This window comes from Acomys russatus, chromosome 14, assembly GCF_903995435.1.
Source record: "Acomys russatus chromosome 14, mAcoRus1.1, whole genome shotgun sequence".
In the NCBI taxonomy this organism is placed as follows: Eukaryota; Metazoa; Chordata; class Mammalia; order Rodentia; family Muridae; genus Acomys; species Acomys russatus.
In genome coordinates this window covers 53,178,902-53,202,493 of record NC_067150.1, presented here as the reverse complement: position 1 = coordinate 53,202,493, position 23,592 = coordinate 53,178,902, and the positions used below count along the sequence as shown (strand labels likewise).

General features: G+C 49.6%; 1 protein-coding gene across 1 annotated transcript in view; it reads left to right on the top strand.

Moving 5' to 3' along the window:
• Paqr5 (progestin and adipoQ receptor family member 5) overlaps positions 1-20,301 on the top strand; it is a 73,910-nt gene extending 53,609 nt beyond the window's left edge. The window contains exons 3-7 of the mRNA XM_051156620.1: positions 2,745-2,950; positions 6,849-6,975; positions 12,710-12,806; positions 15,317-15,458; positions 20,045-20,301. Of these exons, the coding sequence (XP_051012577.1) occupies positions 2,745-2,950; positions 6,849-6,975; positions 12,710-12,806; positions 15,317-15,458; positions 20,045-20,286 (814 nt within the window). The 3' untranslated portion in view covers positions 20,287-20,301. The remainder of the gene's footprint in view (positions 1-2,744; positions 2,951-6,848; positions 6,976-12,709; positions 12,807-15,316; positions 15,459-20,044) is intronic.
• The last annotated feature ends 3,291 nt before the right edge of the window (positions 20,302-23,592 follow it).

The window sequence follows — 23,592 nt, the reverse complement described above, 5'->3', positions numbered from 1 at the left end:
AGCTGCATAAACCAGGCACGGAAGCCCCAATGTTATAACCTAGCACTCTGGAGGTGGAGGCTGGAGGGCCAGAAGTTCAAGGCCATCCTCAACTACACAGTGAGTTTGAGGCTAGCCTGGGCTACATGAGACCCTTTCTGTAAACAACAACAACAAAGGCATAGGCATGGTTGTGGGTGCTTGTAATTGTCCGAGGATTGTGGTAACCATTGGTCACCTTTCATGGGGCTAGCTAGGAGCCAAGGTGGCAGAAGTAAGGGTGATGGAATGGGGGTTCCAGGAAGGCCAGGAGGCTCCTTCCTGAGAAAGGTGGAGTAAAGACCAGCTTTGCACACCTGTGCCTTTGCTTGGTTACATCCCACATCATGGTGCAACTCCCTGCTGGGCATCTGTGGGGACTGGTTCTAGGGTCCCCTAAAAGTCACCAGAGCCTGTAAGTTCTCTCTGTATCAAGTGGCACAGTGTTTCCGTATGCCTCTGCCCACCTTCCCATGCTCTTTCAATCATCCCTAGATTCCTTAAAACACAGGAGGCAAAGTAAATGTTATGTCAAAGGTTGTTACACTCTTCACACAATAAGGACAGGAAAATGTCTGTGTATGTTCACTGTAGATGCAGCCACCCCCACCCCCACCCTCATCCCCGCTGGGATATTTTGGTTAAATCTGACAAAATAAAACCTAGAAATCTGGAGAGTTGGGTATTTGTCAGGCCTGGGAAGATCTCAGAGGTCAGCAGGTCACTCACTCTTCTACTTAGGCCGCTGTGCGCTGGCATAGATGCAGTTGGAGAGGGGAAGGCGTCCTTGGTGCAGGACACAGAGGGTGGCCCCGGCCAGGCCTGAACAAATCCTTAGAGTCAGGTTGAGCAGACGAGATGCGTAGAGAGTCCTTGAGTGTGGCAAGTGGACATGAGCCCCAAGGTAGGCCCAGCCGGCCCAACTAGATGTCAGAAGACAGAGCGGGGATCCAGCAACTGATGGGGGGTAGAAAACAGTCTTGGGGTGATCTGTAGAGAATCTTGACTGCCCTGGGGCCTGCAGTCTGGGCAGTGGCTCAAGAAGGCCGTTATCCATGTTAATTTATTTTTGCTTACATAGAAATTTGAGGCTGGCAAGATGGGCCAATGTGTAAAGAGAATTGGCGAGCAAGCCTGGCAGCCCGAGTTTGGTCTCCAAAACCTACATAAAGGTAGAACAAAAAAAAACGTGACTCCATAAAGTTGTTCTCTGGCTTCTACATACATGACATAGTATGCATGTGCACAGGCAGACAGACACACACACACACATACACACACACACACACTCACACTCACATACCACCACCACCAGACAACACCACATTCCATATACATAATAATACGTACAAAATAACTAAAGACTTTACACTGAGTGTGGTGGTCCATATCCGTAATCCTAGAACTTGAAAAGTTGAGGCAGAAAGATCATGGCTCTGCTGCCCAGGGTCCCAGGGCCCTGTTTCACAGTAATGTCAACAGCAACCTGCACGTGCGGACAAACTGAAGCGTGCAGAAGGGACTAGAGCCCCTGAGTTTCCTCCCTGGAGCTGCTGCGCCACCTGTGTGCCCTCCAGAGCTTTTCTAGAAAGCCCTGACTGTGGCAATAGCGCCCCAGCCCCGTCATGCCTCCCCTGATCTTCCCGTTGCTCGTCTCCCTCAGAGATCACATTTTCTGTGCCTGAGACGCTAAGGAGTCTGAACAGGTGTTCCGGCTGGAGGATGGACCATAGTTAGCCTGCGATCTCTTGTTGGCTTGGTTTAGTTTTGTGGGTCTCACGTAGCCCAGGCTGGCCTTGAACTCTGTATAGCTAAGGATGACCCTCCTTCCTTCACTTCCCAAGTACCTGTGCCGTTATGTCTGTCTACGCTGCGGCTTTTTGAATTTTGTGCCATGACGTAATGCCTACCATTGCTTGTGTATCTTGACGTCCATACACGGCTAAGCTATCTGCACTGCTTCCAGCTCCCAGCACCAAGCCAGGCTCTTAGATGCCCTGCTCCAAAAGCAGCACGGCGGCGGAGAGCCTAGAAAAGTCTGCACCCAGGACATCCAAATAAGCAGGATGAGGAATAATCTGTTGTTGACAAAAGGAAAATTTGGGAGGAAGACCAAACAACTTAAGCGCCCCCTATGCTAGAAAATAGGAAAAGACCACACTTGTAGCAGACAGGCTTTGGGACCCTCCTTCAGTGATGGGTGAAGAGATTTTCAGAGTCCCCTTCCTTCATAAACACTGTGGGAGAGGGGAACCTTGCCTTTCAGTAGTGGTTTGTGGAAGGGGAGGGCTTGTGTAGGGAGGACCTGCGTATGGCTACAGGCCTTGTAAATAATATGGCTTAGAAGGAAGCTCCCAATACTCAGAGCTACCATGAGAGGGGATGAGACCTTCATTCCTAGAGGTTTGTAGGCTGAGACTGGAGAATATCTCTAGAAGGATGCTGTAGGAAGGATGTAATCCCTAAGGACTGTCCTCTTAACGCTCCTTGTCTGTCTGTCTGTCCCCAACTCACTGCTTTAAGTAAAGAAGGCACACACACACACACACACACACACACACACACACACACACACACACCACCCGCCGTCCACCTCCACACACAGCCTCTCTAGGACATGTTATTTCACTGGTGACAACTCAGAGGATGGAGCGCCCCCCAGTGGTGGTGGGCGGAAGGAAGAAAACAATCAAGAGGGGCCTCAGTCGGTGCATGTTCTGTTCTAGGTTCTTTATGTGGAGATTCGTGACTGCACTGTATATGACAGACATCCAGAATGACAACTACTCATGGCCCATGCTCGTGTACATGTGCACCAGCTGCGTGTACCCCCTTGCATCCAGCTGCGCGCACACTTTCAGCTCCATGTCCAGGAACGCCCGGCATATCTGCTATTTTCTGGACTATGGTGCCGTCAATCTCTTCAGCCTGGGTACGTGAGGCCCCCCTCCCCGCCGAGGCTGCCGCCCGCCTGCCTGTCTCCCATGAGACTTGATGGGTTTTTGGAAGAGACTTGAGGATGCAGGACCCCTGTGGAGGGTTCTATAACAAGCTTGTTCCTACGTATGCTGGCTGTGGTATACCCTGACCTGTAGTGTTTGCAGTGCCTATGGTGTAAGTGTCCCCTCCTTGCCTCCCTTCTTGTTCCCCAAGAGGCATCACCAAATGTTGAGGTCTAAGGAGAAGCACTCTCACTACATCCGTAACTCCATCACGCAGATCCAGCCACTAAGTATTTAGGACTTCTGTTACTTTGATCTATTTAACTAAGTCTTAATGATGGCCAGGATTAACCACTGGCTTCTAAGGCCTTTGAAATGTTCACAGCTTGGCCCTCACAGGCCACCGTGGGCTGACCCCAGCCTATCAGGGCTGGGATCTGGTGCACCTGGTAGAGAAAGGAGGATGGGGTCACGAACATCTGCCCAGAGGCTGAGAGGCACCACAGGCTTGTCTGCGGGGCTACAGAAGTGGAGTGGTGAGCTGCTGCTGGTGGAGTTGGGTATTGCTGCCCCTGTCCTCTTTGATTTTTTTTTTTTTTTTTTTTTTTTTTTTTTTTTTTTTTTTTTCTGCTGCTGAGGAAACCCCTCCTCCTGTTTTCCAACTCCACAGGGTCACTCATCTGTCCCTCAGGATGCTGGTGCTGGCTTCTTCCTCCCTCTTGGCCCCACTGTAGTATGAAAGTTAGCCATTGTGTCTGCTCTTGCAAGATTTGTCCAGGAGGAGGTTACCCTTATCATTTTTGCTCTTTTCTTTTCTCTCACAAGTATACACTTCACACACACACACACACACATACACACACACACACACACACACACACACAGAGCTCAATACTCCACTGTCCAGTTCTCTCTAATCACTAAAACTGGTTGCCATGGCCCCAGCCCCATCCTGTCCTCCATCCCTACCATCCTCTCCTCTACCCCATAGCTGGGCTTGCTCTGAATTGTCAATAACTCAGGATTAACCACGGGGCTTTTCCTTTAACATGCCTAGCAGCAACCTCCCATTCCCCAACATCTCTGGACAAGGAACTCCTAAACCTTATCTTCAAACACTGGATCTACAGCCAAGCTGAGCCTGACCAGGCTGATGGAGTCCCACCTCTGTGACTCCCCCTGCCTTTCTTCTCAGGTCCCTGGCTCTGGGTACCACCTCCTGCTTGCTCAAGTCAGAGCTCTAGTAAGCGTTGGCTTCTACTTCCCACCTCTGTTTCCCATCCTTTCTAATCAGTGATCACGAGTCTGTCCCATGAGTCCTCACTGTCAGCTTGGCTCAGACAGGGAGTTTCTTAGAGGCTCTGCCCTGGGCAGCTCCACCATGTTGCTTGGAAGGTTCCTGACTCATTTCTTGCCAGGCTTCCCACTGGAAGGCTTTCAGGCTCCTTATTACATGGGATGAGGTCCAAACCCTCAACCCGAAGTCCCCCCCCTTCCCTTACCCCTCCTCTCTTTTCTATCTCTCCTTTCCTTTTTTTTTTTTTTTTTTTTTTTTTTTTTGACACAGGGGCCTTGAGCTGGCTATGCAGACAAGAAAGGTCTTAACTTCTGACCCTCCTGTCTCCAGCTTCTGAGTGCTGGGGAAACAGGCACGTGCCACTACAGCTGATTTATGCAGTGCTGGGAAAGGGACTCTATGTGCTGGCCGGGCGTGCCCTCTACCAACTGAGCTGCACACCCCCCAACTGCTTCCTGGGGGCTCTAATAAAAATGAGCATTTGGAGAAGTCCTTCTAGGCTAGCTGTGTGCTGAGCCCCTGACACACGCCTTTTAAAAAAAGATTTGTTTTTATTTTTATTTGTCTGTCTGTGTGCCACATGCATGAGTTTCTGTGGAGGGCAGCAGAGAGCATCTGGTTCTCTGGAACTGGAGTTACAGGTGCTTATGAGCGGGAAACTGAACTCAATCTGTCCCGCCCCTCTGAGACATATTTAACATGGTACTCAAAGCTCCCGGATCTTGCCCTTGTGCCACCAGTCCCCAGTACAGTCTTAGACAAATTCCTTAACTTCCCCAAGGCTTATTTTCTATGGCAGAACATAGGAGGGTTGTGAACAAATTCAAATACTTTTGAATCGGTGTCCATGTGACAGGGTAGCATTAACTGGGACTGACAGTGAACACCTTTACCTGTCACCTGGCCCATCTCAAACACCCATTCCTCCCCCCCAGAAAGCCCCCGCTTCTAGGTTTTCAGGCTTCCTGCTGTATTTTCAGATAGGTCTGAGGCCCCTTTGCTCTTGGCAGTGCATGCAACACTTGGCGCCCACCTCGGCTCCAGTCGGCCTCGGCAGAACACCTTGGGCCAGACAGCTCCCTGAGTGAAGGGTCCCTGGTCCGCTGGAGCAGAGCTCCTGGGTGAACCCCCGCAGGAAATCTGCACGGTGCCAGGAAGGTGATGCTTGGCCCTCTCGGCTAGCGCTTGTGTTTGTTTATGTGTATGTGAAGGTGAGGAGCCCTGGGTGGCCCTTAGGTGCCTTGCACTTTCTGTTGGCGACAGACTCTCCTGAAAGTCACTGACGAGGCTAGGATCCCTGGCTAAGGAGCCCTAGGGATCCACAGTCTGTGCCTCCCCAGCGCTGGCCTTACAAGTGAATCCCACCAACCTGGGGTCCCTTGCCCCTGTGACTGCCTTTACTAGAAGAGCCACCTGTTGAACGGGAGAAGAGACAGAAGCTGAATCTGGCCTGTTTCTGCCTCTAGCTGTGAATCCAAGGTTCCTGATAGATTAGAACAGTGGTTCTCAACCTGTGGGTCATGACCCCACTGGAGGTCAAACACGCCTTTCATAGGGGTCCCCTCAGACCATCAGAAAACATGAATATTTACATTGTGATACATAACAGTAACAAAATTACTTAGGAAGTAACAATGAAAATAATTTTATGGTGGGGATGGGGGGGTGGGGTCACCATAACATGAAGAATTAAAGGGTCACAGCATTAGGAAGGTTGAGAACCACTGTGTTAGAATAACAGATGATGGGCTGGAGAGATGGCTCAGAGGTTAAGAGCGCTGGCTGTTCTTCCAAAGGTCATGAGTTCGATTCTCAGCAACCACATGGTGGCTCACAACCATCTGTAATGAGATCTGGTGCTCTCTTCTGCCCTGCTAGCTCACGTGCAGGCAGAATACTCTATACATAATAAATAAATAGAACAACAGATGAACCGGGGCCAGACCCACCCTCTCCCATAGGTAAAGCTGCAGGTCCCAGCCACTCGGGGATGGGAAGTAATAGCTCCTGTTCCTGTAACCAAAAGCTTTCCCCTTTAGTCTCTCTGAAAGGTCTTGATGTAGCTGACTCTCCCAGACTCCAAAACCCAGAGCCAAGCTCCATACTCACTGGTCACCCCCAGCCCACTGATAGGACATGCCTGTCCTTAGGGAGGGCCCTCCTGCCCATGACGCTGAGCTTCTCAAGAGAGTACTCTGTCCACAGCAGATGAATTTGGTATCATCATTAGCAGCAGCCTGTGGCTAGTAGCAGGGATTATTTCCAAACTGCCTGGGCTGGAAGCTAATTTCTGTTTTTTCCCTGTGCCTCTATATGCTCATTTATAAAGTAAGCCTAAGCTCTCTATGGGATCAGATTGTAAAGACAGAATGAGTTCACACACACACACACACACACACACACACACACACACAGACACACACCCCTCTCTGAGAGGAACATAGCCTTATGGAATTTAGGTGGACAGACAGGAAAGTGAGTGGGGTATTCTGGGAAGGCACGGAGGCAGGGTAGTGCATGGGTGGTGTTTCCCAGGAGCCCTCACAGAGCTGTGAGCTGGCCTGCGTCTCAAGGCTGGTGTTTCTTTACAGGCTCAGCCATCGCCTACTCCGCATACACGTTTCCCGATGAGCTGGTCTGCAGTACCTTCCATGAATGCTACGTAGCCCTGGCTGTGTTGAATACCATCCTCAGCACTGGCCTCTCCTGCTATTCCAGGTACTGGGAGCTGTGACCCCAAGTGGGTAGCCTGGGAGGACCTAGAATGCATCCCCGTGGGAGGGGGGCTTGAAGTCAGCACAAGAGGGGAGCTCTAGGAGCCTGACTCCGGGTAGAAGTTGCCCAACGCATTGGTTACTTTACACATCGCTAGAACAGAATACCTCCCTTAAAGCGACTTAAAGGATGAAGGGTTTCCCCTGCCTCACTGTTGGATGGTACAGTCCACCAAGGCAGGAAAGTCATGGCAGCCAGGGCTGGAGGCTAATACATGGCGCTGCCAGCTAGTTTTATCCTTTTCGTTCCCTTCAAGACTTACCACGTCACCCATAGGTAGGGCGGGTCTCTCCACTTCAGTGAATTTAATCCAAGATTTGTCTCCATGGCGACTCAAGATTCTGTCTGGTTGACAGTATTAACTGTCACGCTGGACATCATGAGTGTCCCTTAGGCAGCCATTCAGCTCTTCCAAATGTGTGACCTGATGCTCTGAAATTCTTCATTAACTTAAACAAGAGTGTCCCTATGCTGGAATTGGTTTTATAGTTTCTACAAATTCTACAGCTGGCTTTACTGCTGAGGTGGGTCATCGTGTGTCTTCCCTTCCTTGAACGTACAGTGGCCCGGGTCAGCCCAGCTCCCTTCTGCATAGAAGAGTCTAGGTTACGTGCCTAGGATGCCTGGCACAAGCCTGGGCAGAGAAAGGTTCCTAGTAACCGGGCAGTCCTCCCCTCACCGTCATGTGTGGGTATGGCATTGCTAGGATCATGTGATGGGTGGTGAAGGGGATTCAGAAGTGGCCTTGAGTCATGCCCAGCTTGTGCCTCTAATCCTGCTATTCTTTTTTGTTTTTTTTGTTTTTTTTCTTTCATACAAGATTCTGTGGGGTGGAGTGTGGGTGGCGTTGTCATGGGGACGTCTGTGCTAAGTTGACACTGCTCTTTGCACGAGTGAACTGCCTGAAAACACAAGCTTCCTCAGCCAATCGGGAAGGGTTCCAGATGGTTGTGGCAAGGTGACAGTCCCATCTAGACAGTGCCACCGTGCCAGGAAGTGGCAGGGCAGGAGAGTTGCCTGTGTTGCGTATGTGTCCCCTGTACCCACAACTGTACTATGCCCATGCCAGGAAGAAGCAGGAGAGTAGGGGGTTCCTCTTTGGGATGGTTTTGTTTCCAGTTTCCTCGGGGTGACACACAGACTGGGGGGAGCCTGCCAAACTTTTTTTTAAATGTGAGAGGGTAGATTTTTATCCAACATCAGAAAGATTCACACCAGCTTGCCCTCCATTTGCCAGGATGTTTGAGGAGGGCTGGGGGGTAGGCGTGGTTTGCTCTCTCTGGGAATGAGGGTGCCTTGCTCGGTGTGTCCCACACTGGATTTTGTGTGGCTTCATCCCTGGGGAACAGCTCTCTTCTTGAAAACCACAGAAATCCCTGAAAGCTGGACAGGGCTTGAATCTACCCGTAGAGCCAGGAAACCCAGTGTCCAGTCCTGGGTTGCTATGCCCTTCTAATCCCAGGGGGAATTAAGCTGTGTGGTATGCAACCTCCGTACCAGGGTGGAAATCAGGGGACTCCACAGGGGTTGGGGTCTCCCATGCTGCCTGAAGCAAGGTGCATTCGTGGTGAGAACCATGCTTGCAGCACAGAGATGCAGTGTAATTGGGTGGCCTTTCCTCTGGCTGCCCAGGCTCCTGGGTAGTCCTGGGAACCCCTGAATCTGGTCTTTGGGTCAGTTATCACCCCTGTGTAGTCTGTTGCTAAGCTCCTCATGCCTTTGGTGTTCAGAACTGGGGATCAGAGAGATAAACACAGAGGGTAGGTAATAGGGGTTGAGGTATCGCATGGGCATGAAAGACACAGTCCCTAGGATTTGTGCACCAAGACTGCGCTCCCAAGAGCTCACAGTGCAGCTTATTAGGACACACAGCCTTTCCAGTTAACTAAGTTTTTGGAAGCTCCTGACCAGCTGTTAGCCACCAAGGGTACACTGCTTGCTTCTAGCCCAGAGTCCCCCTTGGCCACACAGGTCCAGTGGTGGGTGCTGTGCATTCGGAATGCCTACTGTATCAGGACGAAGGTGTTTGACACTGACCCAACAATGTCTTGTGCCCCCATGTGCGTGGCCTCCTCTCCTAGGCTATGGCACAGTTTGTTTCTGCGGATCCAGAGGGCACATCTGGGGCTATTATCCCCACTCACCTGAGTGACATTCCTCAAAGGCTGCCTGGGCTCTGGGGACCCATAGGAAAAGTCTGCCACACCTGGCAGAGTAAGTAAGGTCTTGCCTTCAGATGATGCCGGTGTGCTGGGTGCAGGAAAGGCAGCACACACACACACACACACACACACACACACACACACACACACACACAAAGCGACTGAGAGGGAACTGCCGTTGCTCTGTGAAGCAGATCAGAGAGCAAGGGAATCAGGTCATCTCCATGACAGTCACTCAGATACACAGGGCCCTGAGAGGTCATCTTAGGACCGAGAGGGAACACAGGACAGACAGCCCTGAAGCTGGAGCGAAGGAGGGCCTTTGGGGTAGAGCAGCCAAGGATGGTAGTGGGGGCCGGGGGGACAGTGGAGGGACCAGGAGCAGCAGCAAGGCTGGGCAGGGTAGGAGGAAGGATGACTAAAGAGAGCCGAAGGGCAAGCTGCCAAGTCCAGGGCCCTCTGGGAAGACCGCCCTTCGCTCTTCATGGACAGTGATCTTACTGGGCTCTTCTTTTGGGGGCTCAGCTTCCTTACCACAGAACCTTTGAAATATGTCACCAATTGTCATGTGGGGAGGTCCTCTCATGCTGCCACACTTGAGAGGGGAGCTATGCACTTTTCTTGGTGAGGGATGATCAGTGCCCCCAAAGTGCTTGCTCCTTTCCTAAGTCTGCCCCCCACCCCACACCCACAACCTGGCAGCCCAGGGAGCTGACCTTTCTCTCTTTGCCTCATGTCACCTGTCACTGTAGACCTTTCTTTCAGCAGATCTGTCTGGCCACTGAGTTTAGTTTGGTTTAGTGTAGTTTGATAGAGTGTCCCACCGTGTAGCCCTGGCCCCATTGTGTACCCATTGTGTACCCTAGAGATACTTTATCATCTTAGTGCCCCCCCATACACACAATGATTATATAGACATGTACCACCTCTTCCAACTTCCAGCAAAAAAAAAAAAAAAATTTCACTGAGGTCAGTATGGTGACCAAGTTATCTGGGCCAGAGAATGCCTCAGTATGTAGAACGGTAAAAACCAGCCTCAAAAGGGATTGGAGCCTGGGCAGTGGCTCAGTGGATGAAGTTCTGGAAACTGTGATACGTCAGCCAGATGTGACACATCACCCACACAATAGACGACAACACACACACACACACACATACACACACATGCACGCATGTGTGTATATTTTGCAGTTGAATAACTTCCAGTTAACTGCTTGCATCAGGCATTAGTCTTGACATTTCAGTTGCTAAGATTTATTGACTCAGCCTGGTCCCCAAACCAGTGTCTTCTGCAACTGCTTTCCCGGGCTGAGTTCTCAACCCCAGCGTGTGTAAGCCTGCTGTGCCTGGGTATTTTGAATGAGTCTCTGGCCACGGCTGCTGCCTCCAGGAATCGCTGGCTGTGGCGACATCCTGTGGTTGGATGTGGAATTGCACCTTGGAGTGGGCGCCCTAACCAATTCTGCTTCTCCCTTTTGTCGCCCTCCCTCTCCGCCCTGCGCCCCCCTTGCCCCTCGCCTCCCCCCACCCCACCCCCGTGTCCCCTCTCTCCCCCTTCGACTCAGCTTTGCTGTTGAAGAAGCTAATCCACTTGCCCCGCTGGGGAAGTACTTTTTCAGGCTTCGAGACTTGTGGTCTCAAGTAGCAGGAAACCTACGCTTTGGGGCATAGCCCTCACCAACAAAGCCAGGTTTTCTTTGCGTGTTTAGTGGCCACCAAGAGCATTTTTTTTAAGGAGTGAGCAGACATGGCAGATACATAAGGGGCCTGTTGCGGTTAGACAGCTGCTGCTAGGGGTGTGGGAATGTGTTTCGTTTGGACCCTGGGGGAAGAAAGACAGAGAGAGGCTTGGCCTCTCAGGAGCAGGCAGGGGCAATGTGGCAGTTGGAGGACAGACACCCAGTACCTGTCCTCTCTTGCTCCAACACAGCTGTGAGATGAGCAGGAGTGGTTTGTTTTCAGAGGGACATTTAATAACCGGGCTATGCAGGATTCGAAAGGCTTTGGTGTCTTATTTAAGTCTTTATAACAACACTGTGAGGGAGGGAGGAGTCAGACACAGCTAGAGAAACCTGCCATAGCAGCACGGTACTGATGTGTCTAGCCTGTGTTGGAACCTGGTGTGTCCCCTTTAAAACCATAGCACTGCTGCCTCTGTCCCAGCGTGGTATCACAATCAAGAAGGCAATTGAGAGGCGAGTGGTGGCTGTGGTGGTGGTGGAGGCACAGGCCCTTAATCCTAGCACTCCGTACACAGAGGCATGTGGGTATCTGTGAGTTCAATGCCAGCCTGGTCTACAGAGTGAGTTCCAGGACAGCCGGGGCTACACAGAGCAAACCCAATCTTGAAAATAATACTAATACTAAATAAATAAATGAAGGTAATTGGGTTTTGTTTTGGCTTTTGGACACAGGGTCTCCTAAAGCCCAGGCTGATCTCAAACTCACTATAAAACATATATTAAAAATGACTTTGAAAGGCTAGGCGTGGTAGCACACGCCTTTAATCCCAGCACTTCGGAGGCAGAGGCAAGCAGATTGCTGTGAGCTCCAGGTCAGCCTGGTCTACAAAGTGAGTCCAGGATGGCCAAAAGAAATCCTGTCTCAAAAAACAACAACAAAAAAAACCAACAAATTTTGAGCTTCTGATCCTCCTGCCTTGACACATGCAAGTGCTAGAAACTCTGGCATGTGTCACCGTGTTTGGTTTTTGAGTGCTGGGGCTGGAACCCAGGGCTTCCTGCATGCTAGCTGGGAACCCTAGCAGCTCAGCTCTACCTTCAGAGCCTGTGGAGTCTCCTTGCTCAACCTTGACCTCCCGACCTCCCACCTGGAAATCTGTGCTGCTGAACTGCAGGTCTAAAGCTGTTACTGCTCTCTAGGTCTTCAGAGGCCCAGTGGTGACCTATCCTGGAACTCCTGCCTTTTGCCTCTAAACAGGCAATGCAGTGGGTTCCTGTTGGCTTCGGTCTTTGTGTTGGAGGGTAGTGGGAGAGCTCATTGAGGAGGGAAAGGCCCTCTGCCTACTCACTTTCCTGTGCATGGTAAAAATATTCTAGAAACGTCTCTGGGTTACCCAGTACTCCTTTGAACTCAGGTCTTTGTGTGGCCATCATCTGAGGCGGGGAGGGGGGTCCCAGTTATTTGAGTGCTTTCTACTTCTGTAGAATGTGCAGCCGGGATTTGTGCTTCAGGTCCTTTCCTATCTCGGTGGCGTCATCCTTCTCAAATCTGTGTTAAGTCCCCTGACCTCCCCACCCCCACTCCCTGGGATTCCGCCTGAAGCTACCTCCATCGTGCCTTGCACACCGTTGTTTTTCATGCTCTCAGAGCAACTTTCTCTGTCATAGCTGAGGTTTTGTCATTTCCACCAGTGCAGGGGGAGTGAGCGAGGCTCGTGGAGAAGCTGTAAGTCCACGGGAGGCTGTGTGGAAACGCTTGTTGGCTGTTGACAACCCACGAGTGCGCATGCGTGTGAGTCCCTGAAAAGCTTTCCCTTTCTTCCCTCGCCTCAGGTTTCTTGAACTCCAGAAGCCCCGCCTGTGCAAGCTGCTCCGGGTCCTCGCCTTCGCCTACCCCTACACGTGGGACTCACTCCCCATCTTCTACAGGGTAAGGACGCGGGCTCCATCTCCACTCTTCGGGTCAGCAGATCCAGGGCCTTCATTGTCACCTGAGCTCTGAGGGTGTCCTAACGTCGCAGTGGGCACTGGGGGACCCATAGGAGTGGAGACTTGGGTGCTGCTATTAGAGGGACTATGAGGCCCTTGGAGACAAACTGACTAGGTAAGGGCTTAGGAACAACCACAGAGAACTGGGCGAGGCAGGCAGCCTGGGATTTGGTAATCATCGGTGCCAGCTGGAGGAAAAGACCAATACGTGCACGATTGTATATTATCAGTGATGCAGTGGTGGCGCACGCCTTTAATCCCAGCACTTGGAAGGCAGAGACGGGTGGATCGCTGTGAGTTCGAGGCCAGCCTGGTCTACAAAGAGAGTCCAGGACAGCCAAGGCTACACAGAGAAACCCTGTCTTGAAAAACCAAAACAAACAAACAAACAAACAAACAGGTGGGTATCACACACTTTACAGGTTCAGCATTACCTCCTGAGTAGACTTCCCCAGTGGCGGTATGTGGCGCAGATGACAAGCGGTGGGCTGCAGGGGAGTGAAGAGTTTTCCCTGCTACCTGGGACTTCGCGGTTCTCTCTGTATTCCCCTTAGTGGGTCTACGGGAGACTTGGGGATGGGAGTGCAACTCAGAACTCTCACTCCTTCGGTTTTTGTTTGTTTGTTTGGTTTGGTTTCTCTGTGTAGCCTTGGCCATCTTGGACTCGCTTTGTAGACCAGGATGACCTCAAACTCACAGCTATCCTCCTGCCTCTGCCTCCCGAATGCTGGGATTAAAGGCGTGCGCCACCACGCCTGCCTGGCTCTCTCACTTCTTCTAGGCAGTTTGTGCAGACACACCCAGGGAACTGCAGCTGACCCACCACATCATTGGTTACATGAAGATTTCATGTCGTGTGTTGCTGTCTAGTGACTGTGTGGGACCTCAGGGCAGGGCGGGAGGTGGAGGCATTAATACCACACTTGCCCTGCCTTGATTCCAATCTTACTTCACAGCTTGTTGGTGCTTTTTTTTCCCCCCTCCAGATTTATCTATTACATATACAATGTTCTGCCTGCGTGTGTGCCTGCGCACCAGAAGAGGGCACCGAATCTCATTACAGATGGGTGGGAGCCACCATGTGGTTGCTGGGAATTGAACTCAGGACCTCTGCAAGAGCAGCCAGCGCTCTTAACCTCTGAGCCATCTCTCCAGCCCCCTTTATGGTGGATTGCAAGGCAATCTAAGGCTCACTTTCCTTGTGTGCAAAATGTGAAAGCAAAGTCTGCCTTAAGGTCCCTATTGACGCTCAGATGGAGTGAGGCTGACCTGGAACCTGGTTCCTAATACTAAGGGAAGCTGCTATTGTTACTTATAAAAATAAAAAAACCTCTGCTTAACCTTGAAGCGATGATGTAATGGCTGTACATTGGGGGGTGGTTGATACTGGATATTGAACTTAGGGTCTTCTGTGTGCTAGGCAAGGGCTCTATATAGACTACATCCCCAACCATTGATTCATTGATTGATCGATTGATTGATTGAGACCGATCTAAGTTGCTTAAGCTGGCTTTTAACTAGCTCCATAGCCTAGATGGGCCTTGGACTTGCAATATTTCTGCCATAAATTCAGGCCTGAGTCACAAAACTTAGGCTAAAAAGATCTTTTTTGATGATGCAGAAAGACTTCCAAGACTTTTGTTTGTTTGTTTGTTTTTGTTTTTGTTTTTTTTTTCAAGATAGGGCTTCTCTGTAGCCTTGGCTGTCCTGAAACTCACTCTGTAGACCAGGCAGGCCTCAAACTCACAGAGCTCCACCTACCTCTGCCTCCCAAGTGCTGGGATTAAAGGTGTGTGCCACCACTGCCTGGCCTCAAGACTTGGTTTTAAAGAGTTTTCTTTTCTATCACATTTCTTTTTTTTTCTTTTAATATTTTTATTTAATTTTAATTTATGTGTGTTGGTGTGAGGGGTGTGGGAGGGTGAGGGAGAATCTTGGAGTTACAGACAGTTGTGAGCTGCCATGTGGGTGCTGGGAATTGAACCCAGGTCCTTTGGAAGAGCAGGCAGTGTTCTTAACCACTGAGCCATCTCTCTAGCCCCTTCTCCCTTCTATCACATTTCTTCTCTCTCTCTCTCTCTCTCTCTCTCTCTCTCTCTCTCTCTCTCTCTCTCTCTCTCACCCCCCTCCATTTTGAGCCTCAGTTCAGTATTATAGCTCTGCATCTGGAATCTGGTGCAAACAGGACCGTTCTTCTGTGCTTGCATTTCATCCCCAGAAAGAACAGCGATATCTAGCAGGGGTTTTCCTGTCTCTCTCTGTCTCTCTGTCTCTGTCTCTCTCCTTATCTCTGTCATCTTCTCTTTTTCTTCTCCCCTCACCCCTGTGCATCTCTCCCTCGGACCACAGTCCTCAGGTGAGGCCCGGGCCTGTGGAGTTTGTGTCGGCTTGTGTAGAGAGGTGTGGGTCTCCCTCCTTCTTAAGACCTTCTGTTCTTTTGAACACCCGCAGCTCTTCCTGTTCCCAGGGGAGAGTTCAAGAAATGAAGCCATGTTGTACCACCAGAGGCACATGGCCGTGACCCTCCTGGCCTCTTTCTTGTACTCTGCTCACCTGCCAGAGCGACTGGCACCTGGACGCTTTGACTACATCGGTGAGTGGGGGGTGGGGGTGCAGGGTGGGTGTGGCTCTCCCAGGGGGTGGTAACATTCTTGACAATGTGTATGTCCCCACAAGGCAGGGGACCTGGAGAGGAGTGACCCTAAGGGAGTCATCAGGCATAGGCCATGATGAGTGACAGGTACAGTGAGGGGCCTTACACCTTGACTGACGCCATCACGTGTGCTGCCAGTGCACTGCCAGGGACAGGAAGGATGGGAACAGGGAGGCCCAGGACCTGGAAGCATTTCAACAGGCATCCATTCTGTTGACAACTAGAGTCTGACCTCCCAGAAAACATGAACATCGGGGGTGGGTGGATGGGTGGGCAGCCACAGAGAGGAAGAGACAAGATGGGTTTGCAGGTTTACCGGACCACAGTACTGCACACAGGCAGCTGTGCAGAAGAGAAAGTCTATCTGTCTTGACTGTGGTAAGTGGAATGCCCTGGGGTCATGAAGAGCCAGAGGGTCCCAGGTGTATCCCTGACCAACACCAGCAGCAGAAAGGATCTGAGACTGCAGCTTCCAGGCCCAACCTCAGCCCTCCTGACCCAGAAACTCCAAACCTGGGGCCAAAAGGCCAGGGCTCAGAGGCTGTGTGACACTCAGGGAAGCTGAGCTAAATCTGGCTTGAGGGCTTGTGGTCTGGAGCGAGCACAGGTGCAGGATGGGTGGGGTTCTTCCCACCTGCCCCACCTAGCTCTGATACTGGCTGGAAAGAAGGCATCTGTGTTTGCTGCTTTTCTGTTGCTGTGACCATAAAGTCCAGGGTTTATTTTTGGTTTACGCTCTGAGGGTATGACCCACCCTGAAAGGGAAACATGGTGGCAACAGCATGAGGCAGCGGGTTGTATTTGTCCAGTCAGGACCAGAGAAACAGCGCTGGTACTCTGCTTGCACTCCTTATATTCAGTTTAGGACCCCAGGACATGGAATGGTAGCTCTTCCTTTTTCTTTCTTTCTTTTTTTGTTTTTATTGTTTTTTGTTTTTTTGTTTTTCGAGACAGAGTTTCTCTGTGTAGCCTTGGCTGTCCTAGACTTTGTAGACCAAGCTGGCCTCGAACTCACAGCGATCCACCAGCCTCTGCCTCCCAAGTGCTGGGATTAAAGGCATGCGCCACCACGGGCTCTTCCTTTTTCAGTGAACCCAATCTAGAAGCTCCCTCATAGACCCGCACTGAAATTTGTCCCCCATGTGTTTCTAGAGGCTGTGAAGTTGACAGTGTTAGCTATCACAGCACCTTTGGGTGGCTTCTGTAGAAGGTGACAAGCCTTTGGCACGAGACTCAAAAGGCCAGTTACTGTCCCCACCACAGCAAGCACCTATGTCCTCACCAAGTCACTTTTGTCCCTGCCTGGAACTTCCCTTCCACCTACTTCAGAGATGGAGCCAGATAAGCTTTGTGATCTGATTACAGTCTAGCAGAAGAGACCTCAGCCAGCAAAATGCTTAGAGTGCATAGTTCACAGGCATCAGCGTCAGCCTCTGCCTGCCCAGGGGCTTCCCGCCTGCTCACTCCAGCCCTACCTTGAAGGAAGTCACAGCTGTGGCTAAGAGCTTGGAGAATGCAGGGGCAGGCAGGGGCATGGCAAGGACTGGTCACTCTGGATTCTCCACATTTTATGTATTTACTTCAGTCCTGTCCTATCGGGCCCAAAGGTACACAGCAGGAAAAAAAAAAAAGCCCTGGTAATCAGGGAGGGTGCTTGCCAGGCCTAGTTAGTCATGGCCTACAGGAAGCCCCTGAGACTGGCATGTTTGAAGCCATTCCTCCTGCTGTGGCTCTTTCCAGACCACATGCCCTCGCCCATTGCTGGTGGCACATCTGTTGCTCATCTCTCTAATGGAAACAGGTTTGGCTGGTGAGTGCATTGAGTCCGGATTCAGTGTTTTGGCACTGTGTCACAGCTGCAGTAAAAGTCACGCCTGCATCACACACATATTTGGAGTGGGCACAGCCTGTGCTCTGAACTTGAGTAAGGCTGGGAGCCACTCACCTTTCTAAGACAGAGGCTGGGGCTGAAGGAAACGAGCATTCATGCTTGCCAATGTTCAGCAAGCCCAAGTCAGCTCCTGCCTGAAGAGGAGGTGGCCAGGTATCCCTGCAGCATGCTGTTGAACACTTCTGAAGGGGGTTTTGTGGTACCATACAGAACTCTCTCATGCACTAATTTTTTTTATTGCATATTAATGTATGTAATGTGTTTATGTGTGTTTGCTGTGGGCATGTAGAAGTCAAAGGACAGTTTGTAGGAACAAGTTCTCACTTTCAACCATTATGTGGGTCCAGGGTATTAAACTCAAGTTGTCAGGCTTAGTGGAAGGTGCCTTTACCATTGAGCTTTCACACACACACACACACACACACACACATATGCATGCACGCACGTGCACACACACACACACTTTAAAAATTTTTTTTTTTTTGGTTTTTCAAGACAGGATCTCTCTGTGTAGCCCTGGCTGTCCTGGACCCACCTTGTAGACCAGGCTGGCCTCAAACTCACAGTGATCCACCTGCCTCTGCCTCCCAAGTGCTGGGATTCTACCACGCCCGGCTTCAAGCATACACTTTTTAAATTTATTTTTTAGGTAGGGTCTCAATACATGGTGGAGGCTGGCCTTAAACTCAGTATGTAGTCCAGACTGGGCTTGAACTCAGGACCTTCTCGTCTTTGCCAACAGAGTGCTGGGGTTACAAGTAGGTGCCACCACACCTGGGCACAGCCATCTGGAGGAGCAGCCTTATCTAACTGTTGTGTTGAATTGGTTTGCTAGGCCTGGAGTTCCCACACACAAGGGAAGCTCTGCGTGCAAGTGTGGGTGGCCTGCACAACAAAGTGTTGTTTTCTCATGCTTAGAATGCTGACTGTTTGAGATGGAAGAGTCAGCAGGGTGATGCCTTCGCCCTCTTTTCTGGTCTGTGGATAAGTACCATCCCACAGTCTTCATGAGACTCCTCCTCAGTGTAGATCATGCCTGTGTCCACCCCACTGACGTCATTGGGACGCAACCATCTCTCCAAGCATGGCCACTAGTTGGATTTAAGTGTATAAATAGTTCAGAGACACAGTTCAGTCCTTCCTACCCACCTTTCTGTGTCAGATTCCCTAACCCTGGGCTCCTTTGTTTGTGGCCCTGCTGACTTCTGCCCATCCTGCTTGGTCTCCTACCTACCAACTGTGGGGCTGGTGAGCTCAGGCCAGCAGAAGGGGAGCCCCTGGCCACGTCTGTGATTAGCCAGAAGTTGAGACAAGGACACTTGGGAAGAGGCAGACTGAAAACTCAGCTGTCTCTTCCCATGTAGCTGAAGTCTGAGGCCTGGGGCAGTGGAGTGCCCAACAGTTTCATTTGGAAAATGGGTTTGATGGATAAATTGCTTTAGAAAAGGAATTGTGCTCATCTAGTCTTCATAGTTTTCTCAAATTGATTTCTAAAAATAAATACAGTAAGGTGTTATAGTAGACAGGGTTCTTTAGAACAGAATTCATATATATTTATATATATATATTCTATATACATATACATATATATCCGGTATTTATTTGTATATATAAGATATATATCTATGTACAGGATATATATATATGAGATATAGGACTTACTAGGTTGGGGTTTTGGATAGTTCAGCAATGGCTGACAGCCTGCTGGAGAGGCAGAGAAGCTGCTAGCTGCTCAGGCAACAAAGCTGGGTGCATTAGCAGTTCAAAACAGGGACTAGAGACCTGATAGCACCCTGAGGAGTTGGCAGTAGTCAGTTCACACTGAAGGCTAAAAAAGCTGTAGTCTGATGGCAGGGGAGGGTGGTGGCAGGGGAATCTGATGGCAGGGGAGGTGGTGGCAGCAGCAGGAGACACTGCTTTTTCTCTGTTCTTTGGAAGATGCCACACAGAGGGCAGGTTTCCCCTTTTCATTAATTCTCTCTGGAAACACACACACACACACACACACACATACACACACACACACACACACTCTGAGGAGGGGGAGGTGCTGCTCAGACTGACTCTGAATATCAACAAAGTCACAGTTAAGATCAGTTACCACGGGTATGTTTAACTATTTACTGTCCCATTGTCACGTCACAACTCAATGCTGCTTTCGGCATCCAGGGGCAGGCACACCTATAGTTCTAGCACTTTGACAGCTGGAACAGGAGGACAATGCTAGTTAGTGAATTCAAAGCTAGCTTGAGCCCTCCAGCAAAAGACTGTGACAAATAGGAGTAGAAACGAAAACAGAAATAAAAACAATGGTATACAATCCCTCTAGTAAATGAACCATAGCATAAACCCATCTGGGACATGCCCAACATTCCAGTATAACTATCCCTTCTGCCCAGGCGGTGAGAATTCCCAGTCCTACCCCCTGCCATGGCTTCACCTATTCTGCACATTTTAAAGTTTTAAAACAATTCTGTATGTGTTCATATGTAGGAGTGGCATGTGTGTGTGTGTGTGTGTGTGTGTCATGGGTAGCACGCGGGTCACCAGGCTTGGCAGTAGGAGCGCCTTCACCCACTGCACCGTTTTTCTGGTTCTGACTGGTATTCCTGATGGTCTTTCGTGTCTGTCATAGGTCACAGTCACCAGCTCTTTCATGTGTGTGTGATCCTGGCCACACACTTGCAGATGGAAGCCATCCTTCTGGACAAGACCCTGAGGAAGGAGTGGCTGCTGGCCACCTCCAGACCCTTCTCTTTGCCTCAGATAGCAGCAGCCGTGCTTCTGTGCATCGTCTTCTGCCTCAGCAATATTATTTATTTCACAGCTGCTCTGTATCGGATCCCTGAGCCTGACTTACATGAAAAGGAAACGTGATTTCAGAACGTGCTGCGCGTCGCAGTGACTGATGCCTTGACATTTTTTAATGAGGAAAGCTCTCTACACATATTCTGAATGTGGTCTGTAAAGGACAGAACATGGGCTTAAGCCCTGGATAAGGCAAAGTTTTAAATTTATTTAAAAGGGGGGGGGGTTAGGGACTGGAGATGTAGCTCAGTTGGTAAACACTTGCCCAGAATATACAAAGCCATTTTTATTTTGTTTGTTTGTTTGTTTTTGACTGTTTGTTTGTTTGAGACAGGATCTCATTATGTAGCTCAGGCTGTCCTGGAATTTATTATGTAGACCAGGCTGGCTTTGAGCTCTGACATAATGCCTGCCCCTGACTCTTGAGTGCTGGGATTAAAGGCATGTGCCACTACACTGAAGCCCTGGCTTTGATCCTCAGCACAGCATGAACCTGGCCCTGTGGCTCATGCCTATAATTCCAGCACCAGGGAAGCAGAATCAGGGGATCAGAAGTTCAAACTCATCCTTGGATACATGAGATCCTGTCTCTAAAAAAGTTGTACTTAGACAGTAAGATTAAGCACACTGCCCTGCCCTTCTGGTTTTTGTGTCAATGTTTAAAAACAAAACAGGCTGCTGCGTTTGATGAATCTTGTATAGCTAAAGCTTCCTTCCCAGATGAGTGAGATGGGTTCCATGAGTTAAGATGCTTGCTGCCAAGCCTGACAACAGGAGTTTGAGGCCCGAGCACCCGCTGTCAAGTATTCCACAGTATAGATAGGATGTGTTGACCTCTGGAGCTAAGTGATGTCATCCCAACTGGTAAGGCTCCCTGTTACCTTTTCAAGTGACGGAGAAGAAGCAGTCTTTGGAGATGCCTGATGTTGTGTTGGCATGCCCAATATGCTGCCAGACTGAAGCTCTCACCAGTGGGACAGTCCAATGTCCTGTCTTCAAGCTTTCCTGTGAAACAGAAAAACCAGGTTAAATGCAGTTTTTGTAGAAGAAACGTAGATGTGAGCATGTCCGCAGGAGGATTCCAACTCAGGAGGGCCAGGGGCAAACGCTGAAGACATTTGCGGTGTCTTGACTTTACAGCTTGATCAAAGTTCCAGCAACTTGTCATCCACATGTGTCCCCCTGTTTTCGCTCCAGGGTTTTCTACAGTTATATATTTTTAAGAAATGTATTTATTTTATGTATATGAGTAACACGGTCTTCATGCACACCAGAAGAGGGCACCAGATTGTATTACAGGTGGTTGTGAGCCACCATGTGGTTGCTGGGAGTTGAACTCAGGACATCCGGAAGAACAGTCAGTGCTCTTAACCACTGAGCCATCTCTCCAACCCCCAGATATAATATTTTTTAAGTGGTTAAATAAAAATGAAGTTTCGTGGGTCAAACCCTAGACTACAAAGTAAGTAAAGCCAAGAAGAGGCTTGAAGGAGAGGTTCTCAAGCATGGAACTGATATTTTTTTTTAAAATGCCAAATAATGAAAGTAAAAGTTGGTCTGTAGACAAAAGCACCCATGTTTGAAAGTTATGTTTATTTGAGTGGCAGAAAAAGTGGCAAACCAGAGAGGATTTGAAAGAATAGGATACGCCCAACTCTCACAAGGAGAGAGAAGAAAAGGAAGCAGCACAGAGAAAGAGAATAGAGGAGGCAGGTTTTCTTTTGTTTTGTTTTGTTTTTTTGGTTTTCGAGACAGGGTTTCTCTGTGTAGCCTTGGCTGTCCTGGACTTGCTTTGTAGGCCAGGCTGGCCTTGAACTCACAGCAATCCACTTGCCTCTGTCTCCCGAGTGCTGGCATGCCTAACTTAGGAGGCAGTTTAGGGACAGTAATAGACCAGTTGGAAGGGTGTGCAGATGAAATGTGGTTAGCCAGCTTCCTGACTGCTGGGCCAGCCTCACACTCAGGATCCCTGCCTTCCCTACCACAACAGATGACAATATCCCTTTGAATGATAGGCCCAAATAAACCCCTTCTTAAAAAATAAACAAGAACAAATCACAAAACAAAACAACAATAACAAAAGCCAACTTTTCTAAGAGCCACAGCCTTGTGCAACAATCACCTTAGCCTTACACAGAAAATACTTATGTGGGGCCATCTAACCATAGCTGCCTGTCAATCCTTGGACCAATGTTACACTGTTATTGATGCTTATAACCGAATATTGCTGTATTCATATGCAACATAGCATCTTCTTCACTTTGCCTTTAAAAGATCACCTTATAGGACTGGAGATGGCTCAGTGGGTAAAGGCGAGTTCGGATTCCCCCCATCATACACCAAGGAAACCTAGGTGTGGCTGCAGGTACCTGTAACCCCAGTTCTGGGGACAGAGAGTGGCAGGTGCTAAGAGCTCACTGGCCAGGTAGTCTACCTAAACATAGCAGCTCAGTAAGAGGCACACTCACCCTTGCCAAGACTCTGAGTGTGCACGTAATCTACCGTGGCCCTGGAGCAGCCACTGCAGCACTGTTCTAGGTTAATTTGTTGTCTTTGGAGATACTCTGTTATTTAGGCTCATGGTACCAGACATGGCAACTTCTTGTTGGTTGCATTGGTAATTAAAGTTCAGCATTTTATAGGGTCCAGAAATGCTGATACAAAGCACATTTTAACAGAGACCCATCTGCTTCTGATTTGCACTTGTTAATGACTTCGGGGTGCATCCATCACAGTGCTGGGTCTTCTTTGCTGACTCTGGAATACCCTCTGTCCTAGAACACTCCCTTCAGGATTAAACAGCTCAGCCATGTGAATGGCCTTGTGGGTACCTCGCAGCCTCATTCTCTAATGACAAGGACCAATATATTTTGGATGTGAGCGGTCAAGAAATATGATTTCATTATTTTATTATCTGTTGACTTTCCCTCAGGAAGGGCAACTGACACAATATGGGCTGGTAAATTTTTGGTACATTAATTGCACACTGCACAACAGATTTTTTTCTTTAACAACAATCTGACATTGTTAGTGGCATTCCCCCATCTACTTCACATTCCCACAGCCCTGGTTTTATAGTGGGAAAAAAAAAAAAAAAAAAAAAACGTATAAAGGTGGGCTGGGTGTGTGGCACAGTTGGTACAGTGTTTTTGCCTGGCATGCATGCAGCCCTTGGCTTTGATACTAAGCACTGTATAAAGTGGGCATTGTATTAAGCCTGTGGTCCCAGCATTTGGGGTGTGAGGAAAGGAGGATCAGATCACACTCAGCTACGTAATGAGTTTGAGGCCAGTCTGAGATTCATTAGACAACTAACAGTGATCGCTCTAGTTCAGGGGTCCTCAGCCTGTCAAATGGCCCTTTCACAGGGGTCAT